General features: G+C 39.4%; 1 protein-coding gene across 2 annotated transcripts in view; it reads right to left on the bottom strand.

The window, feature by feature from the left end:
• Window positions 1-24,785, bottom strand: part of Nipped-B (Nipped-B cohesin loading factor) — an 804,192-nt gene that overhangs the window by 591,048 nt on the left and 188,359 nt on the right. For both annotated transcript variants that reach the window (XM_068226150.1, XM_068226151.1), the window contains exon 9: window positions 11,172-11,282. In XM_068226150.1, the coding sequence (XP_068082251.1) occupies window positions 11,172-11,235 (64 nt within the window). In that variant the 5' untranslated portion in view covers window positions 11,236-11,282. The remainder of the gene's footprint in view (window positions 1-11,171; window positions 11,283-24,785) is intronic.

Here is a 24,785-nt window from a genome sequence, read left to right as displayed (position 1 = left end):
AATTTTCTCTCTTGTTAATAGTGAATTGTCTTCTTTAGCCATTCCATGGGAAAATTGCATTTCTTTTTCATCTGACAATGCATACACAGTGATAGAGGCAAATAAAGGTGTTGCCAAATTTGTGAAGGACAGGCATTCTTCTGTTTATGTCCTGGGTTGTTCATGTTATCTCATACACATCTATGCACAAAAAGCAGCAGCCCAATTGCCAGTCAATGTAGAGAACTTTTTGGTTCAGTTATATTACTATCTTGATAAGAGTTTTTTTTTTTTTTTTTTTTTTTTGCTAGGGGCTTTACGTCGCACCGACACAGATAGGTCTTATGGCGACGATGGGATAGGAAAGGCCTAGGAGTTGGAAGGAAGCGGCCGTGGCCTTAATTAAGGTACAGCCCCAGCATTTGCCTGGTGTGAAAATGGGAAACCACGGAAAACCATCTTCAGGGCTGCCGATAGTGGGATTCGAACCTACTATCTCCCGGATGCAAGCTCACAGCCGCGCGCCTCTACGCGCACGGCCACTTGATAAGAGTTCTAAAAGGCAAAACACGCTGAAAGTTTATCAGGCTGTTTGTGGCACAGAGGGTCACAAAATTTTGAAATCTGTTAGTACCCGTTGGCTCTCGCTTCTTCAGTCTATTGATAAGAGTTTTTGAGCAGTGGGAAGCTTTGACACTCATGTTTTTATGGTGAGACTCACCATAAAAATGAGACCACCAAGCAGTTTGAAACTGTGAAATCTTTCACACAAGACCCACACAACTGAGCTCGATAGCTGCAGTCGCTTAAGTGTGGCCAGTATCCAGTATTCGGGAGATAGTAGGTTCGAACCCCACTGTCGGTAGCCCTGAAAATGGTTTTCCGTGGTTTCCCATTTTCGCACCAGGCAAATGCTGGGGCTGTACCTTAATTAAGGCCACGGCCGCTTCCTTCCCACCCCTAGCCCTTTCCTGTCCCATCGTCGCCGTAAGACCTATCTGTTAAAATTATAAAATCCTTTTATTAACAACCACCTACTCAATACAATACAATACAATACACTCATTGAATTATAAAATAATCATGAGGCGTCTTAAATAATGGAACATGTTTCGTTCGGCATAGTGAACATCATCAGCCGTTAATGTACAAAGACTAGGTCAGGGCCCTGAGTTTAAATGATCAAAATAGTTAAAAGAATAACAATGTCGTAATAAAAAGTAATATGATAACATTAGTCTTAATTTGTAACGATATGTACAGATCAACAGCGAGAATTTGTGGTGAAATACATTGAACGATGGCAGTCTGTGAAGTTAAAAACAATCATTGGGTTGTTAAAGAAAAAAATAGATATTATGGACATTAAAATATACGTCAATGCGTGAAGTGTTAATTAATTATTGAAGATGGAGTTCTTTCAATTGTGCAAATACAAAAGTTGAAATAGAGTTCATAAAAAGTATTCCGCCATGAGCACCCATATGGAAGAAATTGGTCACAGTTTTACGACAATTGAAAAAGACGTTCAGATCTTGAAATACGTCAATAAAAGTAAACTTATGGCAGAGTTTGAGAATATTTACATATTCTTAGACCAGCATTTTAACGAAAATCAAACTTTAAATGATACTTCAGAAATTAAAAATCCAATAATCGAAAAAATTCCAGAACTACTCTCTCTTTTCAATATAAATAATAATAACTTTATGAGAATTATTAATTATACAACCGCTAATAATATTTCCTCTGTAACAACAGCTACTGCTCTACCGCCCTTTCATGCGACATCCCCTCCATGAACATCCGACCCACCCAAGGAATCGGTCGCCCTTCCTCCTCACATGACTCACTCCCCGCCTTTACGTATACATACGTATACAACACTAGAAGCAGCAATAAAGCTACTCGCCAGTTTGCTTCACGCAGCCAACATTAGTGGACACCTCACACTACTCCCAAGGGTAAGCCACCTCTTTCAATTTTTTTCTTTCTCCTTCTTCATTTTCCGTTATAACATAACTTCATTTTCCTCCCTTTTTCTTTCATTCCAGGTTTCAAACTCCAACTGTGCCATAATCTGCTTCATTCATCTACGGATTGCCAGAACTCCCCCTGTATTCAAGATCACAGTTACTCTTTAGAGAGTCCATCATTGATGTTCTACGTTGTATACGATTTTAATTTTACTGGCAGCACGTGAATGTGGACTAGTTCAACTTGTATTTCCTTCCGGGATTGTGATTGTCTCTCCTACAGAATTCGCAACTACCAGAGATCACGTCATATCAACCTTAGTTACGTCGTCATGCGCCTTTTGACTGGTTCAATTTGACTCGTATTATTCAATGAACTCTATTTCAACTTTTGTATTTGCACAATTGAAAGAACTTCATCTTCAATAATTAATTAACGCTTCACGCATTGACGTATATTTTAATGTCCATAATATCTATTTTTTACTTTAACAACCCCATGATTGTTTTCAACTTCACAGACTGCCATCGTTCAATGTATTTCACCACAAATTCTCGCTGTTGATCTGTACATATTGTTACAAATTAAGACTAATGTTATCATATTACTTTTTATAACGACATTGTTATTCTTTTAACTATTTTGATCATTTAAACTCAGGGTCCTGACCTAGTCTTTGTACATTAATGGCTGATGATGTTCGCTATGCCGAACGAAACATGTTCCATTATTTAAGACACCTCATGATTATTTTATAATTCAATGAGTGTATTGTATTGTATTGAGTAGGTGGTTGTTAATAAAAGGATTTTATAATTTTAATATATTATCCTCAATACAGTTCTATTATGAGATTAATTACATGAGACCTATCTGTGTCAGTGCGATGTAAAACAACTAACAACATCAAGATCCACACACAAAACTGTTTTGCTACTTTCTTCAGAGTTCACTTCCTGTTTTTAATCTGTGAATATATTTCTGCAACAAGATGCTCCAGGCATACATCTTCTTAGGAGGAAACTGACCTATTGTTCAGATTTGTTCAGCCATGTTCTCTTCAGTCAGAATCTACCTCCCTTTTGAGTGTTGAATTCAAGAGGAGGAAATACCAGAAAGCCAATGAGGACTTGGTAATTGGAGCAAAAGCTAGGGCATACTTGAAAGATAATGACTGTGATGAAGAGATGTTTTATAATTCTGTCAGAGGGTTTTATGTGGCAGCTTGCAGTTACATTACCAGGAAATTTCCCCTGGATGATGAATTTCTCCATCATGCCAAAGTTATAGACATCTCTCTCAGAATGAAGGTTTCCTATTCATCTCTTGAATATTTTGTTGGAAGATTCCCAACTTTGGTCAAGGAAAGTGAACATGACAAACTTGAAGAGGAATTTGCAGCTTACCAGTGTGATACTTCCCCTGAATACATTGTACATGGACAAAACATTGATGTGAATTGGGGGCAACATTGCAGAGCTTAAGAATGAAAGTGGACAAATTAAGTATAAAACCTTAAGTAATGTTGTATTTGCAGTAAAGTGTACCTCATAGTAACTCTCCCACATAAAGAGTTTTCAGTGTTATTAGGAAAAATCAGACAGAATTCAGGCCTAAGTTAAGTTCATCTACACTGGAATCGCTTATGGTTCCGAAAACGAAAATGTCATCTCGGGGGGGAAGTATGTTTCAAGAAAACCTACTCCGAAAAGCAGCTGCTGGGTGCGAAACAAGCTACAAAGAATTTATCGCAGAACTAACAGGTAATGAGCAAATTTGATTGTGTAATATACTTTAGAATAGATTGCTGTAGGAAAGGGCAAACGGGGTGCTTTGTGTTTAACACGTAAACGTTTTGTCGGGGGGGGGGGGGGGGGGGGGGGGGTGCGCGAGTTAAAAATGGGATTACTGATTACCCACTTCAAAGGTTGGCACCTCTGTTTACCTATGATAACAATAACATTTACAGTAAGATACAAAAGTTGAAAACTAGAGAAGCAGCTGGAATTGATATGATTACTGAGGATATACTAAAGGCAATGGGTTGGGATATAGTACCATATCTGAAATACTAATTTGATTATTGTTTGGTTGAAGGAGCTATACCAAATAAATGGAGAGTTTCTATAGTAGCCCCTGTGTATAAAGGAAAGGGTGATAGACATAAAGATGAAAATTCCAAGCCAGTCAGTTTGACATGCATTGCATGTAAGCTTTGGGAAAGCATTCTTGCTGATTATATTAGACATGTTTGTGAAATTAATAACTGGTTTGAAAGAAGGCAGTTTGGGTCTAGGAAAGGTTATTCCACTGAAGCACAAGTTGTAGGATTTCAGTAAGGTATAGCAGATATCCTGGATTCAGAAGGCCAAATGGACTGTATTGCAATTGACCTATCTAAGGCATTTGATGGGGTAGATCATGGAAGACTACTGGCAAAAATGAGTGCTATTGGACTAGAAAAAAGAGTGACTGAATGGGTGGCTATATTTCTAGAAAATAGAACTCAGAGAATTAGAGTAGGCGAAGCTTTATCTGACCCTGTAATAAATAAGAGGGGAATTCCTCAAGGCAGTATTATTCGACCTTTATGTTTTCTTATATATATCAATGATATGAGTAAAGGAGTGGAATCAGAGATAAGGCTGTTTGCAGATGATGTTATTTTGTACAAAGTAATAAATAAGTTACAAGATTGTGAGCGGCTGCATGGTGACCTCGATAGCGTTGTGAGATGGACGGTGGGCAATGGTATGGTGATAAAGAGGGTTAAAAGTCAGGTTGTGAGTTTCACAAATAGGAAAAGTCCTCTCAAGTTTTAATTACTGTGTTGATGGGGTGAAAGTTCCTTTTGGGGACCATTGTAAGTATCTAGGTGTTAATATAAGAAAAGACCTTCATTGGGGTAATCACATAAATATGATTGTTAATAAAGGGTACAGATGGGCACATGGTTATGAGGGTATTTAGGGGTTGTAGTATAGATGTATAGCTGGATAAAGGGAAATGATGATGATGATGATGATGATGATGAGTATAGATGTAAAGGAGAGTGCATATAAGTCTCTGGTAAGACCCCAACTAGAGTATGGCTCCAGTGTATGGGACCCGCACCAGGATTACTTGATTCAAGAACTGGAAAAAATCCAAAGAAAAGCAGCTCGATTTGTTCTGGGTGATTTCCGACAAAAGAGTAGTGTTACAAGAATGTTGCAAAGTTTGGGATGGGAAGACTTGGAAGAAAGGGGACGAGCTGCTCGATTAAGTGGTATGTTCCGAGCTGTCAGTGGAGAGATGGCGTGGGAGGACATCAGTAGGCGAGTAAGGTTGAGTGGTGTTTTTAAAAGTAGGAAGAAGATAAAGTTGGAATTCAAGACAAAGAGGGGCAAATATTCATTTATAGGAAGAGGAGTAAGGATCTTAACGATTTACAAAGGGAGGTGTTTGATATATTTCCAAATTCTCTGAAATTATTAAAGATAAAACTAGGTAAACAACAAGGAATCTGCAGCCTGGGTGACTGCCCTAAATGCAGATCACTGGTGAATATTTGAACCTAAGAGGACTGAATGCCCAGTAGGAATTATTACAAACAAAATTGAAGCAGGTGGATTATTTCAAGTACTCAGTATGTGTATTCTCCCAAAATGGCAGTAAAATAAGTGATACTGAATAACGGCACTGAACTTGCAGTTGCAATCAACAGCATTCTGTAAGAAGGAAGTATACACTTGAAAGAAATTTTTACGTCAGTCAGGTTTAAGACCGAATTTGCTCTGTGGGAGTGAAATCTGGGTATGCTGTAGATATCTTATTCGTAAGTTGGAAATCACACAGGTGAGGTTAGCAAAGATGACTGCTGGTGTAAGCAGATGGAGAAAAATGACTGGAGGATACTCTGAATGAATAAAGGTAAAGATAGGAATTAACTTAATGGATTAAGTTGCTGGCATAAACCAGCTTCAGTGGTCATGTAACATAACAGCATTACTAGCCATTATCCTCGGAGGGCTGAGTTCAATTCCTGACACTGCCAGTGATTTAGCATTGCCACGAGGGCTGGCATGTGATTAGAAATGGTAGATGCAGCTGATCTCCTTTACGGGTGTGCCTGAAAGGAGCTGCGCCACCTCTAGGAATATGAGAATACGGGTTTACTTCTTTGATGGGCGGTCATGTGAGGTGAAAGGACACGGACAAGTAACTTAGAAGAATAGTGGACTTGGCCATGGATGGTGAGAGTAGCGGAGGGAGACCAAGAGGACGATGGTTAGATTCAGTTTTTAATGATTTGAAGACAAGAGGTGTAGAATTAAATGAGGCCACAGATCTAGTTACAAATATAGGACTGCGAAGGTGGATAGTAGCCAGCCCCATGGTGCAGGTGCAGGAGTACAATGCCTGCCTCTTACCACAGGGCCCTGGTTTGATCTCTGACCAGGTCAGGTATTATTACCTGGATCTGTGGGGATGCTTCGAGGTCCATTCAGCGATCATGGGAACAACAGAGAAGCTATCCGACAGTGAGATAGCAGCACAAGCTTAGAAAACCAAGTACACTGCCTGAAAAAACTTCAAGCACCACCCAGAAGAAATGGTCGCATGTCAATGTAACTTTGTACATGTACACATCAAAGGCGGGTCTGTAAATGTCTTGTGCGTGTCCATTCGGCCAGCTGCTCGAATTGTGCAATACCCAGATTTGTGGGGCATTCGGATGTGACAGTGGCCATACTGGACTGCATGGGAACGTGAGGGAAGGCATATTCGTTGTTACGGTTCGGTCGACCATTTCTAACCACCAGAAGGAAGAATCACAGTAACGTACACACAAAGCACATCGCAGCCCCTTCACATCGGGGCCTCCCATCCGAGAATAAGTAATTGACTCCCTGCAACATTCTGTGTCATCAAGGGTTATAAACTTCATTTTTGATTGATCCGCATTAAACAGACATTACATATAATTTATTCTTATAAAATTTTTCCACCTATTCAGTACATTATTTTTGCAATGCATATATTTACATCATTAAGTTGCTTGGAACTAGTTTTGACCCTACTCGGGGTCATCATCGGCCATAATCAAATAAATATATATTTCGGTCAAAATATCCAAAAATAATACATAATCTATTAATGAACAGCATAGAACTAACGATATGAATTGTATGAACAATTATAATATGTGCCGTGATGAGTAGTTGAATTGCACTACTTAAACCTTGCAAGCCCTATAAACATTAATACGACTCTAATGGAAGACATATCTGTACTGCTGTACTAAGAGTTAAATTCTATCCAATGACACATGTCCACTAGTTAAAGCCAACCCACCCCCTCTTTTTTTCTGCACGTCGCACCGACACAGGCAGGTCTTATGGTAACGATGGGATAGGAAAAGGCTAGGAGTGGGAAGGCAGTGGCCATGGCCTTAATTAAGGTACAGTCCCAGCATTTGCCTGGTGTGAAAATGGGAAACCACGGAAAACCATATTCAGGGCTGCCGACAGTGGGATTCGAACCCACTATCTCCCGGATGCAAGCTCACAGCTGCGCGCCCTACTATGTTAATTTATTGCTACATAACAGCATTTCGACATCTGTAACATATTACAAGTTATAAGTCTAATTTTACAACCGTATTGGAGTTCAGAGTAATAAATTATTATCATTAAAAAACCACCTTTCCAATACACAAAATCCTTATAATTAGGATGAAACCATTTTGATTACAAATTGGACATGTTTCGCTCAATCTTAGTGAGCATCATCAGCAATAGGTAATATAAATCATTGGTGGGTCAGGGCCCTGATCCTGTCGTATATCACAAAAGAATGACTAATATACCTTGATAAAAATATATGAATTTAACACTTTAAACATAATCAATAAGATTATTTGTGTCTATTAAAACAAAAATGGATAATTAAAACTGCTTGAAATGTAAAAATGGAATGGATGACTTGAAATGTTAAAAGTAATATATAGTAATTAGATGTTCTTAAAAATCGTTGTCCAATGTATCTACGCTCGATTGTATTAGACTGTTTATGATAAAATCAGTTTTTCACATCAGGGTGAGCTCTTATTATAAACTATGTTGCTGTTTTTTAAGAATAAACATGATGATAAACGTTAAAAATCACGTATGATGGTTGAAAAACGAAGTTCACTGGTGGTAAAACATCGTCTAGATCGGCGTAAAATTAGCCTTTATGGGATTCCTTGCGTCATGTTTCAGTAATCATTTGTGCAGTAGAGTGTTGACATTGTTCTCCTAACGGAGAATTACTGATCTAGTATGTGAAAATTTAAAACGGATGTATCCTGTAAAAGAAGAAAAAGGGAAATAATATGAGTGTCAGCTATTGGAAATTTAAAGACTGTAGCACTGTAAGGAGATGATAACGGAAAGGTACAGTCCCAGCATTTTCCTGGTGTAAAAATGGGAAACCACGGAAAACCATCTTCAGGGCTGCCGACAGTGGGATTCGAACCCAGTTCACACACGGGTAAGCATGTTCCGTTATCATCTCCTTACAGTGCTACAGTCTTTAAATTTCCAATAGCTGACACTCATATTATTTCCCTTTTTCTTCTTTTACAGGATACATCCGTTTTAAATTTTCACATACTAGATCAGTAATTCTCCGTTAGGAGAACAATGTCAACACTCTACTGCACAAATGATAACTGAAACACAACGCAAGGAATCCCATAAAGGCTAATTTTATGCCGATCTAGACGATGTTTTACCACCATCATGCTTATTCTTAAAAAACAGCAACATAGTTTACAATAAGAGCTCACCCTGATGTGAAAAACTGATTTTATCATAAACAGTCTAATACAATCGAGCGTAGACACATTGGACAACGATTTTTAAGAACATCTAATTACTATATATTACTTTTAACATTTCAAGTCATCCATTCCATTTTTACATTTCAAGCAGTTTTAATGATCAATTTTTGTTCTAATAGACACAAATAATCTTATTGATTATTTTTAAAGTGTTGAATTCATATATTTTTATCAATGTATATTAGACATTCTTTTCTGATATGCGACAGGATCAGGGCCCTGACCCACCAATGATTTATATTACCTATTGCTGATGATGCTCACTAAGATTGAGCGAAACAAGTCCAATTTGTAATCAAAATGGTTTCATCCTAATTATAAGGATTTTGTGTATCGGAAAGGTGGTTTTTTAATTATAATAATTTATTAATCTGTAACATACCCAGAACCATAGCGCTTGGTCCAATTCGAGCACATCACGGCACGTATTATAATTGTTCATACAATTCATATCATTAGTTTTATGCTGTTCATTTAATAGAATACGTATTGTTTTAGGATATTTCGACTAAAATGTGTATTTATTTGATTATGGCTGATGATGACCCCGAGTAGGGTCGAAACAAGTTGTGAGCGACTTAATGTAACATTAATATATGCACTGCAAAAATAATGTATTGAATAGGTGAGAAAATTTTATAAGAATAAATTATATTCTGTGTCATCCTGTACCAGTGATCGGAGACTAGCAGCAGCCAGACTAGGTAATTACCATCCCATGCGTAGGCTGCTGGTAACACCACAACTCAAACAGCTACGTTTGAGTGGTGCCATGAGCGGGTACCATGGACGTCTGATGAATGGTGTCGCATTGTGTTTAGCAATGAATCATGGTTCAGGACTACCCTGGATGACCATCATCTGCGAGTATGACAGTGACCTGGGGAGAGGTCCTATTCTAACCCCATTCTTCAAATGTTTCGGAGAGGCACAGCAGTGTTACGCCTGGTATCATGGTGTGGGTAGCAATTGGATATGACATGGGGTCACTGCTGGTAGTGATTCAGGGAACTCTTGATAGAACAACGGTACGTCATAGACATCCTGGAAAAAATCCGAAGAAAGAAAGCTCGATTTGTTCTGGGTGATTTCCGACAAAAGAGTAGCGTTACAAAAATGTTGAAAAGTTTGGGCTGGGAAGATTTGGGAGAAAGGAGACGAGCTGCTTGATTAAATAGTATGTTCCGAGCTGTCAGAGGAGAGATGGCGTGGGAGGACATCAGTAGATGAATAAGTTTAAGTGCTGTCTTTAAAAGTTTTTTTTTTTTTTGCTAGTTACTTTACGTCGCACCAACATAGATAGGTCTTATGGCGACGATGGGAGAGGAAAGGGCTAGGAGTGGGAAGGAAGGTGCCGTGGCCTTAATTAAGGCACAGCCCCAGCATTTGCCTAGTGTGAAAATAGGAAACCACAGAAAACCAATTTCAGGGCTGCCGACAGTGGGGTTCGAACCTACTATCTCCCGAATACTGGATACTGGCATCTTTAAGAGTAGGAAAGATCACAATATGAAGATAAAGTTGGAATTCAAGAGGACAAATTGGGGCAAAAATTTGTTTATAGGAAGGGGAGTTAGGGATTGGAATAACTTACCAAGGAAAATGTTCAATAATTTTCCAATTTCTTTGCGATCATTTTTATCCAGGATATCAAGGACCAGTTACAACAGATGTAAGCCAGCTTGCCTCAGAGGAGGATAGAGCAGATTTGACACCATTCCCAACCAAATCAATGCATGCATCCAGGCCAGAGGGGGTACGTCATACTGATAAGTGGGCTCATAATGCCAAGTTCCTTGTAAATTCAACTCAATTTTTTAATCACTGAAATAACATATTACACCGTCTCAACATGTGAATTTTCATTTAGTTTCCTTCTCCCTTCATGCGCGCTTCAATTATTTTTCGTCAGGCAGTGTATTAACAGCCGAGAGGATTTGTTACACTGACTGTGTGTTGCCTTGTCTTCAAGCTGAACAGCAGTAGCTTGGCAGGCTAAAGCCCATCAGGGCTGTAACACCAGCTGGGTTTCGTTTGGAGGTGGTTAGTTAATTCATAAAGCTTGGAGACTCATGCTGAAAGATGTAACAGTCTCTAACATGTATCTATGTATGTATGTAATGAATAAATATGCAAAATTACATGCTCTTCCTGAAAATTTTCAATTACATGAAGGACCTTAGGTGCTCATATATAAAAAATGAGGTAAATTAACATGAAACTATAGAGTTGACCGACATCACCAAAGTCTGTAATATTTTGTGACAATGCAAAATGCACTGTTTGCAAGTGAGGTGATATTTAATGTAAAAATTAAACAAATTAAACAATATGTTATGTTACTTACAGTCTGTGAGACTTGAGATGCCAGCCAATGTGGTGATTGGTACACTGGGAATTTCACCATTCATTTTGAAGAAGTGAGCGCTACTTCACCCACATTCTGAGGCATGATACCCTGCAAAATTAGCAAAAATAAAATATTACAGAAAATCATAAATACTTAAATAATATCATGCTTGAATGCTGAATACATGTAAGCAAATTATTACAATACCACGAAGAGGAACACCTTGTAATGTTTGAGGAAGTGTTTCTTGTACAACTTATCCCATTGGTACACTTAGGCACAAAACGGAGTGTATCTTTATAATAATCATGTGCATTGGGCAATAGTATCTGAAGTCCAGGTGAACTGTACATTTAAAAAAAAAAAAACTATACATTCCAATGCCAGAATGGTAACTCTCTCGGGACCACAGCCACTTCCTTCCCATCCCATTTCTTGCCCATACAATTACACTTACACACACAGACAACACCCTCAACCAACACTACACATAGCCTACCCATGGGGTGAACCGGAAAAACAGTTACAGAACTGGTGAGCCATATATACTCCCGGAAAAAAAAAAAGGCCACCAAGTATATATTTGTTTTATTCACAGGAAATTACATTATATTAAATGCATACAATAATTAACAAAAAAACAGAACAAAAGTTTAGCAGACCAAAGAATCTAAGCCGGTTCAATGCTCACGTATAATGTACGTACCATGGAATATATTAAAAAATCTGATACAGTAAAAACTCAAAAACCGGAGGGCTGCCTGAAACAGACATTTTCTGTGGTCCCATGAAGATCTGTGGCACTGTATGCAGCCTAAAACGGAACATTACAGACGTTTAGAACATTACTATGACTTGGACATCAGTAAATTGTGTTCAATGTCTGGTCCATCACAGCCATATTTTAACTTGTCAATTCTTTTTAATTATTGTTAACTAGTGGTAATATTTTATTGGTGTAAAATAATTTTAATGGTCAAACTGGTTATATGAAAGTTCAATGTAAAGACTTAACCTTGAGATATTTGTTCAAATAAGGCAGAAGATGCTCGATATAATGAGCGGAACATTTCCCTGTTAGTGCTGAATTGTAATAAATGTCCTTCTAGAGACAATGAACATCTTCATGTATTGAATTAGGTGGAAAATCAAACAAGAATTGTAACAATTAGTATTAAGTTCAATACAGGTAAAAAACATGAAAAAAGTCTTATGCAAAGTTTTTTAAACCGTCACAAGCTAGTGTGGAATGAAACATGTGTTCATGGAAAATAAAAATTGCCACTTTAATTGAAGGCTACTACCAAGCTCGATAGCTGCAGTCGCTGAACTGCGGCCAGTATCCAGTATTCGGGAGATAGTGGGTTCGAACCCCACTATCGAAGCCCTCAAGATGGTTTTCCGTGGTTTCGCATTTTCACACCAGGCATGTGCTGGGGCTGTATCTTTATTAAGGCCACGGCCGCTTCCTTCCCACTCCTAGCCCCTCCCTGTTCCATCGTCGCCATAAGACCTATCTGTGTCGGTGCGACATAAAGCAGCTAGCAAAAAAAAAAATTGAAGGCTACCAACCAAAGGACATTTTAACTAAAAATGCCTCTGACAGATCCTGTTCCACTCTCACCTTGCATACTGTTGTTTTCAAGGTCATTTCTGTCAACCTAACCAATTTCCTCAGGATTCCAAACTCTCTCATAATTATATAAATTTTGCCTCTATGTAGCCTGTTGTATGGCTGTTTAAAATAAACATAGAGCTGGTGCTGCTGCTTGTCATACTCATAAAACTTCTCCAGTAATTGTCGCAATATAAAAATTAGTTGAAAAGGGGCTGAGACAGGGGGATGTTCTCTCCACATTCATATTCATTTTAGCACTGGAAAACGTAATACGCCAAGTACCCATCAACCCAGGGGGAACCATCCTAAACAGATTAGTACAAGTGATAGCATATGCTGATGATGTGGCAATTATTACAGGAAACGAAAGAGCTCTTGAAGAGAACTAAGCTTTTTTAGAAGAGAAGGCACGGGACTTAGGGCTAGAAGTGAATATACTGTATATAAAACAAAGTATATGAAGATGGGAGAGACAGAGAGAGCAGGAAGGACCACAGTGAGAATACACGAGAAGGAATATCAATGAGTTACAACTTTCAAATATCTAGGCTCAATAATAACTGCAGACAATAAAACCTCTGTGGAAATACAGGAAAGGATAACAAGTGGGAACCGATGCTTTTACGCCATGCAAAATATGTTCAAATCCAAGAATGTCTATAGGAATACGAAAATAAAAATATATACAACAGTATTAATACCTATAGTGACGTATGGCTCACAATGCTGGGTGATGACTACTAGAGATGAACAGTGGCTCTTACGGTGGGAAAGGATGATATTGAGAAAGGTATTTGGAGCATTGAAGCTTTCACGGCCCGTACTTATAAGAAGCCTTTCCCGTGGATAGTCAAGATTTTCTTCTAATGACGCAGAGCACAGTTCTCTGCAAAACGTAAAGAATTTCACCTTATTTTCTTGACACGGCATAAGCCCAAAAGCCTATACAGTATCATGTGTATTTGGAGCAGTTAGAGATCAGGATGGATGGAGAATGAGGACAAACGCACAGCTGCAAGGATTGTTTGGCCAGCCAGATGTTGTTAAAATTAAGCAGGGAAGAATTCAGTGGGCTGGTCATGTTCAGAGAATGGCAGAAACCAGTACTGTCAAGAAAGTCTTTATAGCAAAACCGCAAGGAAGGAGGAGAGGAAGGTCCAGGAAGCTTGATGATGATGCTTGTTGTTTAGAGGGGCCTAACATCCAGGTCATCGTCCCCCCAATGGTACGAAATGAGACGAAATGCAATGACAATTTAAAAGTGCAAAATTCATCCACTGACCAGAATTCAAAATATGATGATGAAGAATGAAGGAATGAATATGGATTTAAAACAATCAGTGGATCTGACCCGCAATGCCTCACCTGACTAGAAACAATATTACGGACCAAGAGACTGTTTCCAAAGCACAATCCTGTATTGATGATGCTTGTTGTCTAAAGGAGTTCAATATCCACGTGAACAGTCCCCTCATAATGGCACTTAGCGCTAGTAAAGGAGAACCATGGTATTTCTCAGGTTGCGGTACTAATCATTATGGTACTACTCACAAATACAGTAGAGTCTCGATTATCCGACATAAACGGGACCTGGAGTAGGTCGGATCACCGAAAATGTCGGATAATACAGAATAACTTTGAAAATGAACTGAAACGAACAGGAAGGTTATACTCTAGTACTAAAACAATGACATGTGTTACGGTACTCTATTGACTTATCAATTCAATTGTACAGTACACACGGTATTGAACGAAAACATTCCAAATGTCTTACGAAAAGAAACTTGTCAACAATGTATGCTTGCCTGCTGATCCATGTGTTCTTGCTGCGAGATCCCACCATCGACGAAAATTCTACACCTCCGTTGCGCTTGCTTCCGTCTGTTGCTCAGCGTAGGTCAAGGCCATTTCCAATGCACTTAATCCTTCACTCTGAATCATAGTTTTCTCCTTTTTCTCTGCAATGCCTCATTCTTCTTTTTCATCATCATCCTCATTTTCATTAGCTTTCACAAAATCAATAATATCGGAGTCAGTTGGTTCAAACAGCTTATCTTGTGCCCACCACCTACTCACATCTTTAGTCGTAGCATCCTCACAGCCGGGAATGCAATTCAGTAAGGGCACAATATTTTCCATGTCTTCTTGTACCATCTCCTCTCGATGTTCAACCTCACTCCTAATTTGTTCTAAGACTTTGCTAATGGCGTTGTTTCATCTTCTTCCCAAAACTGCGCTATCCAGTATGCCACGTCTTTCATGTTGATTCGTTTTAACTTTTCAATCATGTCGTTGCCATTGTCCATTTCCTCTATCAGGGATGAAAGGAGGTTTCCGCCGATATTTCATCTTCAATGTTTCCAGCACACCTTGGCCCATTGGCTGGCATAAAGACATCACGTTAGGAGGGAGGAACATTATTTTGATGTCAGAAATTCTTTCTCTTCATTTGGATGTGATGGAGTGTTGTCTAGTAGAAGAAGAGCTTTGCTAGGGAGATTGTTCGAAGCTAGATATTTTTCTACATCTGGAAAAAACTGTGTAAAAATCCAGCCTTTAAAGATATCAGCAGACATCCAGGCAGCCTTCTGATTCGTGAAATGGACTGGAAGAGCATTAACAGAAATGTTTTTAAATGCCCTAAGCTTCTTTGCTTTACCGATCATAAGCAATTTTGCTTTTAAGCTCCCAGTAACATTACTACAGGCAAGAACAGTAACTCTTTCCTTACCACGCTTGTAGCCAGGTGCAGACGTCTCGGCTTCGGCTGCGAGAGTTATTTCCTGAAATTCCTTTTTAAATTTCACAACCTCATCGGATTTAGCTGACAGTTTTTCACCACAGATATTAAGCTGCCTAATGCCGTACCGTTTTTCCACTGATCATGCCACCCAGCACTGGCAGTAAAATTAGGGCCCCTTCATTAAACTCCTTCTGGAAATACATAGCCTTTTCTTGCAGAATAGGGCTAGATATTGGCAGGCCCTTTCCCCGGTGTTCAGTGAACCAAAGAAATAGTGCTTCACTTACTTTTCATACTCACATTTTTTCATTGTTTTACTCTGCTCTGGTAGAGCACCACTTTTCAACTTCTTTCCTCCTTTTTTCCAGTCTCCCACTGAACACGTCCAGCACCATAATCTGAAGCCACTTTTTGAAGAGTTTCCTCTTTGTCCAGTCTCTTTAAAGCACTAAAATTGTCCTCCATAGAAACAATCACTTTCTTCCATTTACTTGCCATACTCGTAACATCTGCATCCAACCAATACTACAATGAACAATGACTGAAGACTCACTGCACCTGTCCTTGAGGAAAAAATGTCCTACCACCAGCGGTCAGGCCAGTGCTTGTCCCATGGTCGAACCTTCCACACTGGGTGTCCCTGAATTTAGTCTCCACCAAAAGTTCAATTTAAGTTTACCAGTGTCGGATAACACGGAATGTCGGATAAGCGAAGGTTGGATGAGCGAGACTCTACTGTATTGTACATTGTACAGGTAACGCAGACCTCTGGTGTTTCTCACATAATGGCGAATCTCATAGGCAACGCAAACCCATAGTGTTCCTCACCTAGGTATACTAATCACGGGCACCGGTATTCCCGTGGTGTTCCGCATATAGTGGGTACTAATCATAGGCAACGAAGACCCATAGTGTCGCTCATATTGTGTTACTAACCACAGGCAACTCCCAGACCTGTGGTGTTTCTCACGTAATGGCACTAATCACGGTCAATGTAAGACCGTGGTGTCTGTCTAAAGGTGAGGTTTAACAATTTTCTTATGTGGAATATGGAACGACCACTAGTGAACGGGAAGGCACAAAAACCTAGATGTTTTAAGAATCTCAATGTTGTTTTTTTGTTGCCGGTTCCTTTGTGTGCCAATAAAATGTCCTGGATGACAGCCTCATTGATGGAGGAGTGGCTTATTTTCTTCAATAACAAAATTAAGCTGGAGAGAAACAAAGTGTTGTTATTCATCGAGAAAGCCTCCTGCCATCCATACTTGAATCTTCCTAATGTAAGATTGGTCTGGTTTCCTGCCAATATGGCAGCCATCACGCAGCCATTAAGCAGCCTATGGATCAAGGAATAATTGAGGTGCCTAGAAGCAAAGTCTGCAATCTCCACCTTGGAAAATTTTACAGTAGAAGCAAAAAACTTTTAGAGGTGTTCATGGAATGAAAATTCGATCAATAACCATTTGGTTACGTGAACTAACATCAGAAAAGCAATCGTACGTAATATTTTCACAGTAAAGCAACTGTGAGACAACATAATAAAGCTTTTAATTTGGATATTGCTGTTTTTGCTTCTAATATGTGGATTTTGCTGACTTTGCACCTCAAATGGGGAAGAAAGTCAGGTTTCTAGTAGAGCTATGAATTTATTTGAAGGCTTTTAATTAAAATGTGGATTACAACAGAATAGTACAGGTGCAATATAGCATATTCTGAAATAGTATTTCACAAAATCAACACTCCCAGTTTTTTGGAACCACGTCAAGATTAAAATGTTAGTTATCTTCTATACGCATAATTCTGGAGACTCTTCCATTAGTTCACATGCACTGTCATTATTGTCTATCTCGTTAGGCAAATCGGATGGATTGGCATTGTCAAATAGAGGCTTGTAAAAATCCATTTTTTCATTCAGACGCCTGTTCTCACTAAAGTGAATTTCAAGGAGACGTTTGATATCAACTATTTTCTTAGGACTGATAAGGATTTGTTGCTGTGGTTGGATGAGTTTCAGAAACATGTGAGCAATGTGGGTATCCTTTTTTGTTACATATTTAAAGAAGCCTATGTCTAGCATGTAGAAGTTCTCACCTCTCACGAGTATATTGCGTTTGGTGTTGGTAGGTCTCTTCAGTATGTATCTCTTGCAGGCAGAAAGCTTGAAATGCCAAGCATTTAGAGGCTTCAGTATTTTCCCTGCTTCCGATTTCCAACCAAATATTTCACAGTCTTCTTGCTGTTTAGAGGGGCCTAACATCCAGGTCACCGTCCCCCAATGGTACAAAATGAGACGAAATGAAATGACAATTTAAAAGTACAAAATTCATCCACTGACCAGAATTCGAAACGTGAATGTTTTGAGATTATTTTGATGTACTCCTCAGGGTTTTATATTACCCGTCTTTTTGAAATATCTTTTTAACACAACCCAAAGAGTCTGTCAGTTGGGATTAAAGAGTGGCGTCAAATTGGAAAATACATCTTAACCCTGTGGACATTTGACGGTGTTTGGATTATACAATTTGCAACCATAGCGAGCAGAATTTTGTTTTTATTCTGCCCTCCACAGCCGTCAGGAAATAAACAGATCTTCTTAGTTCCTTCCAGGTTTAGGTTCTTCAGAGTATGGAATAGGCAGGAAGCAATGTCAACAGATCCCTTTTTATGAACATTCTCTGTCCATACACGACTAGTGCAACTGAGAGGGTTGAGTTTGTCATCAGAGGAACCAACAACAACCGAGAAGTTTTAGAGATAGATCTGCCGATGGTAGTATGCTTCTTGGTCAGAAATTTGAGGGAGAGGTAGGTTCTTCTAGCAGTCAAATAATAGTCATCTGTGGGATACAGAGAATCCCCAGGGAATGGTTGAATCGTCTCACCAGCATCGGTTCAGCATCAATCCTGGGCAGGGATTCTTGGCGACCACATACTTGGACCAGTTATTATTCCACAAAGCCTCAACGGAGGAATGTACCTGGCCTTCCTGCAGAATACTCTGCCTGCATTGCTTAAGAATGTGCCTTTGGCAATAAGACAGGTTGTTGTTTGTTGTTTAAAGAGGCCTAACATCAAGGTCATCGGCCCCTAATGATACGAAATGAAACAAAATGAAATGACAACTTAAAAGTACAAAATCCTCCACTGACCAGAATTCAAAGCATGAGGACAAAGAATGGACGGACGGATATGAATTTAAAACGATCGGTGAATCCGACCCACAGTCTCTCACATGCACAGAAGCTGGCACAAAATAATAGCATTACTGACAAAGGGACTGCTTCTATAGCACGATGCGGAATCGATTATGCTCATAGTCGAAACGGGTCCAAAATCCAGGTCATCGGCCCGTCATAATGGTATTTATCACTAGGAAAGTAGAACCTTCCTCTATGTGTAATGTTGCGGTACTAATCAAAAGTAGCGGAGACTCGCAGTATTCCACACATTATGGTACTATGCACAGGTAGTGTAATACCCACAAGTAACACAGACCTATGGTGTTTCGCACATTGCAGCGATATTTACAGGCAATGCAAACCTATAAAGGCAACACAATCCTATGGCGTTCCTCACATAAGTGGATTAACCACAGGGACTCGTACTATCCCGTGGAATTCCTTACAAAATGGGAACTGAGCCTAGGTAAGGCAGAACCATGGTGTCGCTCATATAGGGGTACGAATCACAGGTATTTTAGAACCCACCTCCTGATTCACACACTGTCACTACTAATCATAAACCTATTACGTACCTAACATAGTGGTAGTACGCACAATTAAATTCGACCCATGGTGTTCCCTGCGTGAAGGTACTAATTACAAGTAGCCTCATGGTTCTAATGGGATCATCCCTTGGTCGCCCCTTTTAGTTGCCTCTTACGACAGGCAGGAGATACCGTGGGTGCATTCTTCCTCTGTCTCTCCCCCCCACAGGGGGGTTTTGGGTTTGGTCGACGAGAGGTATTTTATTTCCCTCAAGTCCACTGGCAAGCCGGTTACAACCCCTCTATTTGCCACCTGGGACGCGCCACGTGGGAGTATCACCTCTCCCCATGCTACACCAGCATAGTAGGTTCGTGGAAAAAGACAGGTTATGTGGTTTCTGCATGATGGAGCACCACCCCACTTCCGCATTACAGTTCGCCAACACCTAATCATCATCTTCCCCAGATGCTGGATAGGATGCAGAGGCCCTGTTGCATGGCCTCCTAGATCACCGGACTTAAACCCCCTGGGTTTTTACCCCTGGGGACATCTGAAAAGGGTTGTGTATGCTGAACCAGTTCCTGATGTGCAGACCCTTCAACAGTGTGTTCACGACGCCTTGACACTATTCGGCGAGAGGCCGGAATGTGCGAAAGAGCGAGGCAATCCATGATACGACATCGGAACGCATGCATTGCAGCCCATGGAGGCCACTTTGAACATCTGCTGTGAAGTGGATGCGATTCAGCTGTGTACTGTGTTTCGGGACTATTTGTTGTAGTTGCACGCACACCGTCTCCATTTCCGGACACATGTTTGTAAGACATTTTTTCCTCCATTTCCAGTCAGGAATCAGTCCCTGCAGTTTGTCGGTTTTATTAACGTTCACCCTGTATATTTACATATTTGATGTATTAGAAATATACTAGGCTTGGAATTGAGTTGGCAGGGCTGATCTTTAAATAATTAATAACAGTAAATCAATACAGACCCTTGGTGGCCATTAGGGTCCAAATCATAGATACTGAAGTCTGTTGCAAGTTCGTGATGAAATCTTTAGTTGAATGGATTGACAACTGCATCACTAAAACTGAACTGTCAAAATCATTTACAGTTCTCGGTGCAATTCAGTGGATAGACAACGCAGTAAAATCTGTGAAGCCTGAAACCATTCAAATATGTTTCAGAAATGCCAGATTTTCAACCACAGATGTTGTAGATAAGTCACCATCACAATCATGGGAACAATGTTGGACGCAATAAAAAATGCAAACAGAATATGTTCGATGACTGGAGAGAGTATGGAAGATGTAATCAGTATCGACAGAGATGTTTTCACAGATGGTGACATTCAGTCTGAAAATGATTGAATTCCTACTGGATTAGGTACCAAAGAAGATGCCAACAGTGAAACTACCACTCCCTCTGTGCATACAAACACGGAAAAATTACAATCCTTTCTGAAGTTGGAGGGATTTGCATTACTTACAAATAGTTCAGAACTGCTATGAATATTTCATCACCAAACACTGTAGTTGATACGGCTCGAGTATCAGGAAGGTTATGAAAAACATTGGAGGACATTCAGAAAAAAATAGTGTACCACTGTGAAGTTTTACTATTCTGCAGTACATATTACAGTCAACTGTTTTTTATAATTTTTTAAAATATGTAGACTTCAGTTTTACAAATTTCTTTCAGAGTTTTAAGTTATATTCCACGTGTTACATTTTACAATCATTAAGCTATGTGTACTGTGTATTCTTTGACTTTGGCCACCCTCTAGGTGGAGATTATTATTATTATTATTATTATTATTATTATTATTATTATTATTATTATTATTATTATGTATTTACACGAATAATCAGGATAGGTTTTTTCTAAAAAATTACATTAAAAACGTGATGATGATGCTTAAGGCTAGGAAAACAACAGATAGGGAATCTGCCACCTGGGCAACTGCCCTAAATGCAGATCAGTATTGACTGATTGATTGATTGATTGATTGATTGAAGGTCATCGGCTCCTAGTGGTACGAGATGGACGACATGATATGATAATTAAAATATTAAAATGTATTCACTGACTAGAATTTAAAACAAATGAAGATGAACAATGTGAATTTAAAATAATCAGTGGACGTAATTCGCAATGCCTTTTTTTCGGTAAAATGATAGATGACAGATTATGGTAGAATAAGACAATGCCTTAAAATGCAATAAATATATCATCCAAATTACTACATTGAAATCGGGATGCGCAATTTATCGGGGAGCCAGGTTGGCAAGAACTTCGCGGGTAATTCGGGACAAGGTTGGCAACGACTTCTTTCTCGAAAACAATTGAATCTTCGTTCGTGATCCAATGCACAGAGACTCTCACGTAGCGTCATATTCTTAACAGGATGTCACAAAAATAAGCTACTTTTATTGGTTTTGGTGTTTGCATTTCGCTAGTGAATATCTGAGAGACAAAGAGAGGCCGTATCGCTCATATAGAGAAAGTGAAATATTAAAGGTAATTGAAGAACCCGAAAAACTAGGTACCAAAGCTGCAGGTAGGGAACACATTTGCGAAAGCTTATCCGTGATTGGCGAAGTAAGAAAACTACTTCATTGGAAACCACCGGTAGCCGCAGTGCCTTTTGTAGCCAAGAAGTGAAGTATCTACAACTGGAATAAAAACTGCGTGAATATAGATGATAAACGGTAATTTTGTTGTGCAGTTTCCACATAAATGTGTAGATAAGAAGCATTCGCTATAGCGAAGGAAATGTAAAGTACGGATTTAAAATGCTATTCGTGGTTGACTAGTTTCTTCGAAATGCCCTTTCAATAAGAAGGGACATCAACCAACGGGTATCCGAGGTATACGGAGATAAAATCTTTAACCCTCTACTGCATACTGTTGACATTAGGCAACAAATAACTTTTCACCTGTGTAAATGGATAAATATTATAGACAGAGGTAGTTTTACGGCACACCTTCAACTGTACAGTCAATTAAACACATATCCCAGTGATGCCTCGTTTTTTTACATAACATAAGACAAAATTGCCCTACAACCAAAGATACTCCTTCCACCCCGTCAACATCCACGCGATCCAACCACCGTTTATTTTACGTGGGCCCTCCCTATCATATTACCACAGGCATTACCGACCTACGGTCGTGCAAGTATACTTGCTCCCTGCAATACGTACCCATGGGCAGTAGGTAGTAATGTTCGGTCTTTGAATGTTAAAAGCTTAGCGTAAAATCGTGAATTTTCGTATATATATTCCAATATGGCAATCCACATCACATGTGAGTGTTATCCCCAGTTAGGAATTGCTGGTATATCTAAAACACTGAACTATGCTGAACATTAAAGCTTGAAATTTTCTTCACCAAACGGCATCGAAAAATAACTCATGCAGTAGAGGGTTAAATTCCATGGTTACGCTGCGGCGGCAAGCAATTTTATCAACTTGAGCAAATTGGCATTGCAGATCAGACTTTAGTTTATTTCTAAACGCCACTGGACACGACAGTCGGCAATAAACAAGACAAGTGCGTCTCTGAACAAAGGAGCGGACCGACCGGGGGCATTGTTAACCTTCAACAGCTAGATTGTGATGGACAGTTACGGCAGGCACATGCCTACAACGAGGCAACACAGAACAAGTGACCATACCTAGAGGACTCGCATCTGTACTTCAACCGGATGGTGTGTGCATTAATAGGCCCTTCAAAGCACACTTGAAACGGTTATACACCGAACGGATGATATGTATCAACTACCTACACCCGCCAAACGGAAATATCAAAAGGGCCGACTTGGAGTACATACGTAAGTGTATGAAGACGGCGTAGGACCTCATTACGGCTGAATAACCGAGACCTTTATGCAATGCAGTACTGCATATCAAACGCATTAGCCTTTACCGAGGATGCACCTTGTGGAACGAGAAGAATGACGACGATATAAACGGAGATGAAAGGTACGTAATAAGACCTATCAATAGCAACATATTTCATTGTTCATGTGGGGGGAAACCATCCTCATGTTGCAGCAAGCGGCCCACATTCCAATTCCGCGGAGTTACTCGCAATCGTGGAAGAGTTTTAACGCAGGTAATGATAAACTTATATTTACCTAATAGAATTATGTGAGCAAAGTACTTGGGATCTCTCTTCTTTCCTCCGATCTCAGTCCGGATCTAGGATAAATATTTTGGGTGAGCCTTAAATTTGTGTTAGTTGCGTGCTCATATTCATCAAATTCAGAAGCAGCAAAACATTCAAAAACGTCAGTAACGAGTTTTAAGATATCCAAATATTGAACAGAGTGATCAGACTGTTTCTACACAACGCATTGCGTAATTTCTTTTGCACATGATTATGCCCTATTATAAACATTTAATATAATTATCAAATACGAAGCATGTTTTTAATTTAGCACATTTTGTAAATACGGCCACTGCAATGTTTCGGTCGTCGTTCAGTGCCAAGGTGTATATATACAGGTCAGGACACGAATGCTACATACGGAGCCGCCATTTTGTGATTCAATGTGGACGATCCCTACAGCATGTTCCATATAGACTAGTTTTGGATTTTAAAAATGTACTAAAGAACACGAAAGGTGCTAAAATTAGTTTTATTTGCCTCGGATTCCTATAACCTGCGAATTGTGATGTAATGATAAAAGAACTTGGATTTCATAAACTGTGAGCAGTTGCAGTGGAATTAAAAACCAGAATATGACAAAAATATCATAATATTTCTGAGTTAGGAGACTTAATTTAGAGCATATGAGCAAGAATATCTGAACAGGTAATATAACGATTTAAAAAATGTGGAATGTTAAAATTAAATAATAGCATATAGGACAACATTATTACTAGAGCCCAGAAGTTCAGGCATTTATTTTTGGTAAAATAGGCAGGCAAACAAGAACTTAACATTCAGGAAATAGGCAGTAAAATAATTAAAATAGACATTTTATAATGACAAAAATGGGCACTAAAATAATAAAGATGCTGTAATGTAAGATACATAACACACATTTGCATCATATTTTAGTACTTAGTCTTATATCCCCCTGTAGGCGGGGATGGTAGAATATCGTCAGCGGTATCCCCTGTCTGCCGTAAGAGGAGGCGACTAAAAGGGGTCCATTACCTCTCAACTTGGGAGTATGGGTTGTCGACCACGGTTCCTCTAGCTCAGTCTGGCGTTGCTTCCACTTGTTCGGGTTCCTCGCTTTTAACTTTCCTGTCTGACCTCCCTTGGGTAATTCTTGTTCTTTCCCGACTCCAACGGCAATATATTTGCGAGGCCAAGGGGGTCTCGTTTTCACGCTCTTTGAGGTCTTCCCTTCCTTTTGCCGATGCCTTCATGTTTGGAAGTATCGGACAACTCCCATATTCCTTCTGATAAGTGTTAGTACAGGATGGTTGAGTTGTGCTTCCTCTTAAAACAATAATCACCACCAGCAATTAAATTTGCGTAGCAAGGACGGGATCTGGCAACCCTTTCGACCATTTGACTTGAGTT

This window comes from Anabrus simplex, chromosome 2 (genome assembly GCF_040414725.1).
Source record: "Anabrus simplex isolate iqAnaSimp1 chromosome 2, ASM4041472v1, whole genome shotgun sequence".
NCBI classification, from domain to species: domain Eukaryota; kingdom Metazoa; phylum Arthropoda; class Insecta; order Orthoptera; family Tettigoniidae; genus Anabrus; species Anabrus simplex.
Note: the sequence above shows the minus strand (reverse complement) of the source record. Positions and strands in the feature narration are given on the sequence as shown.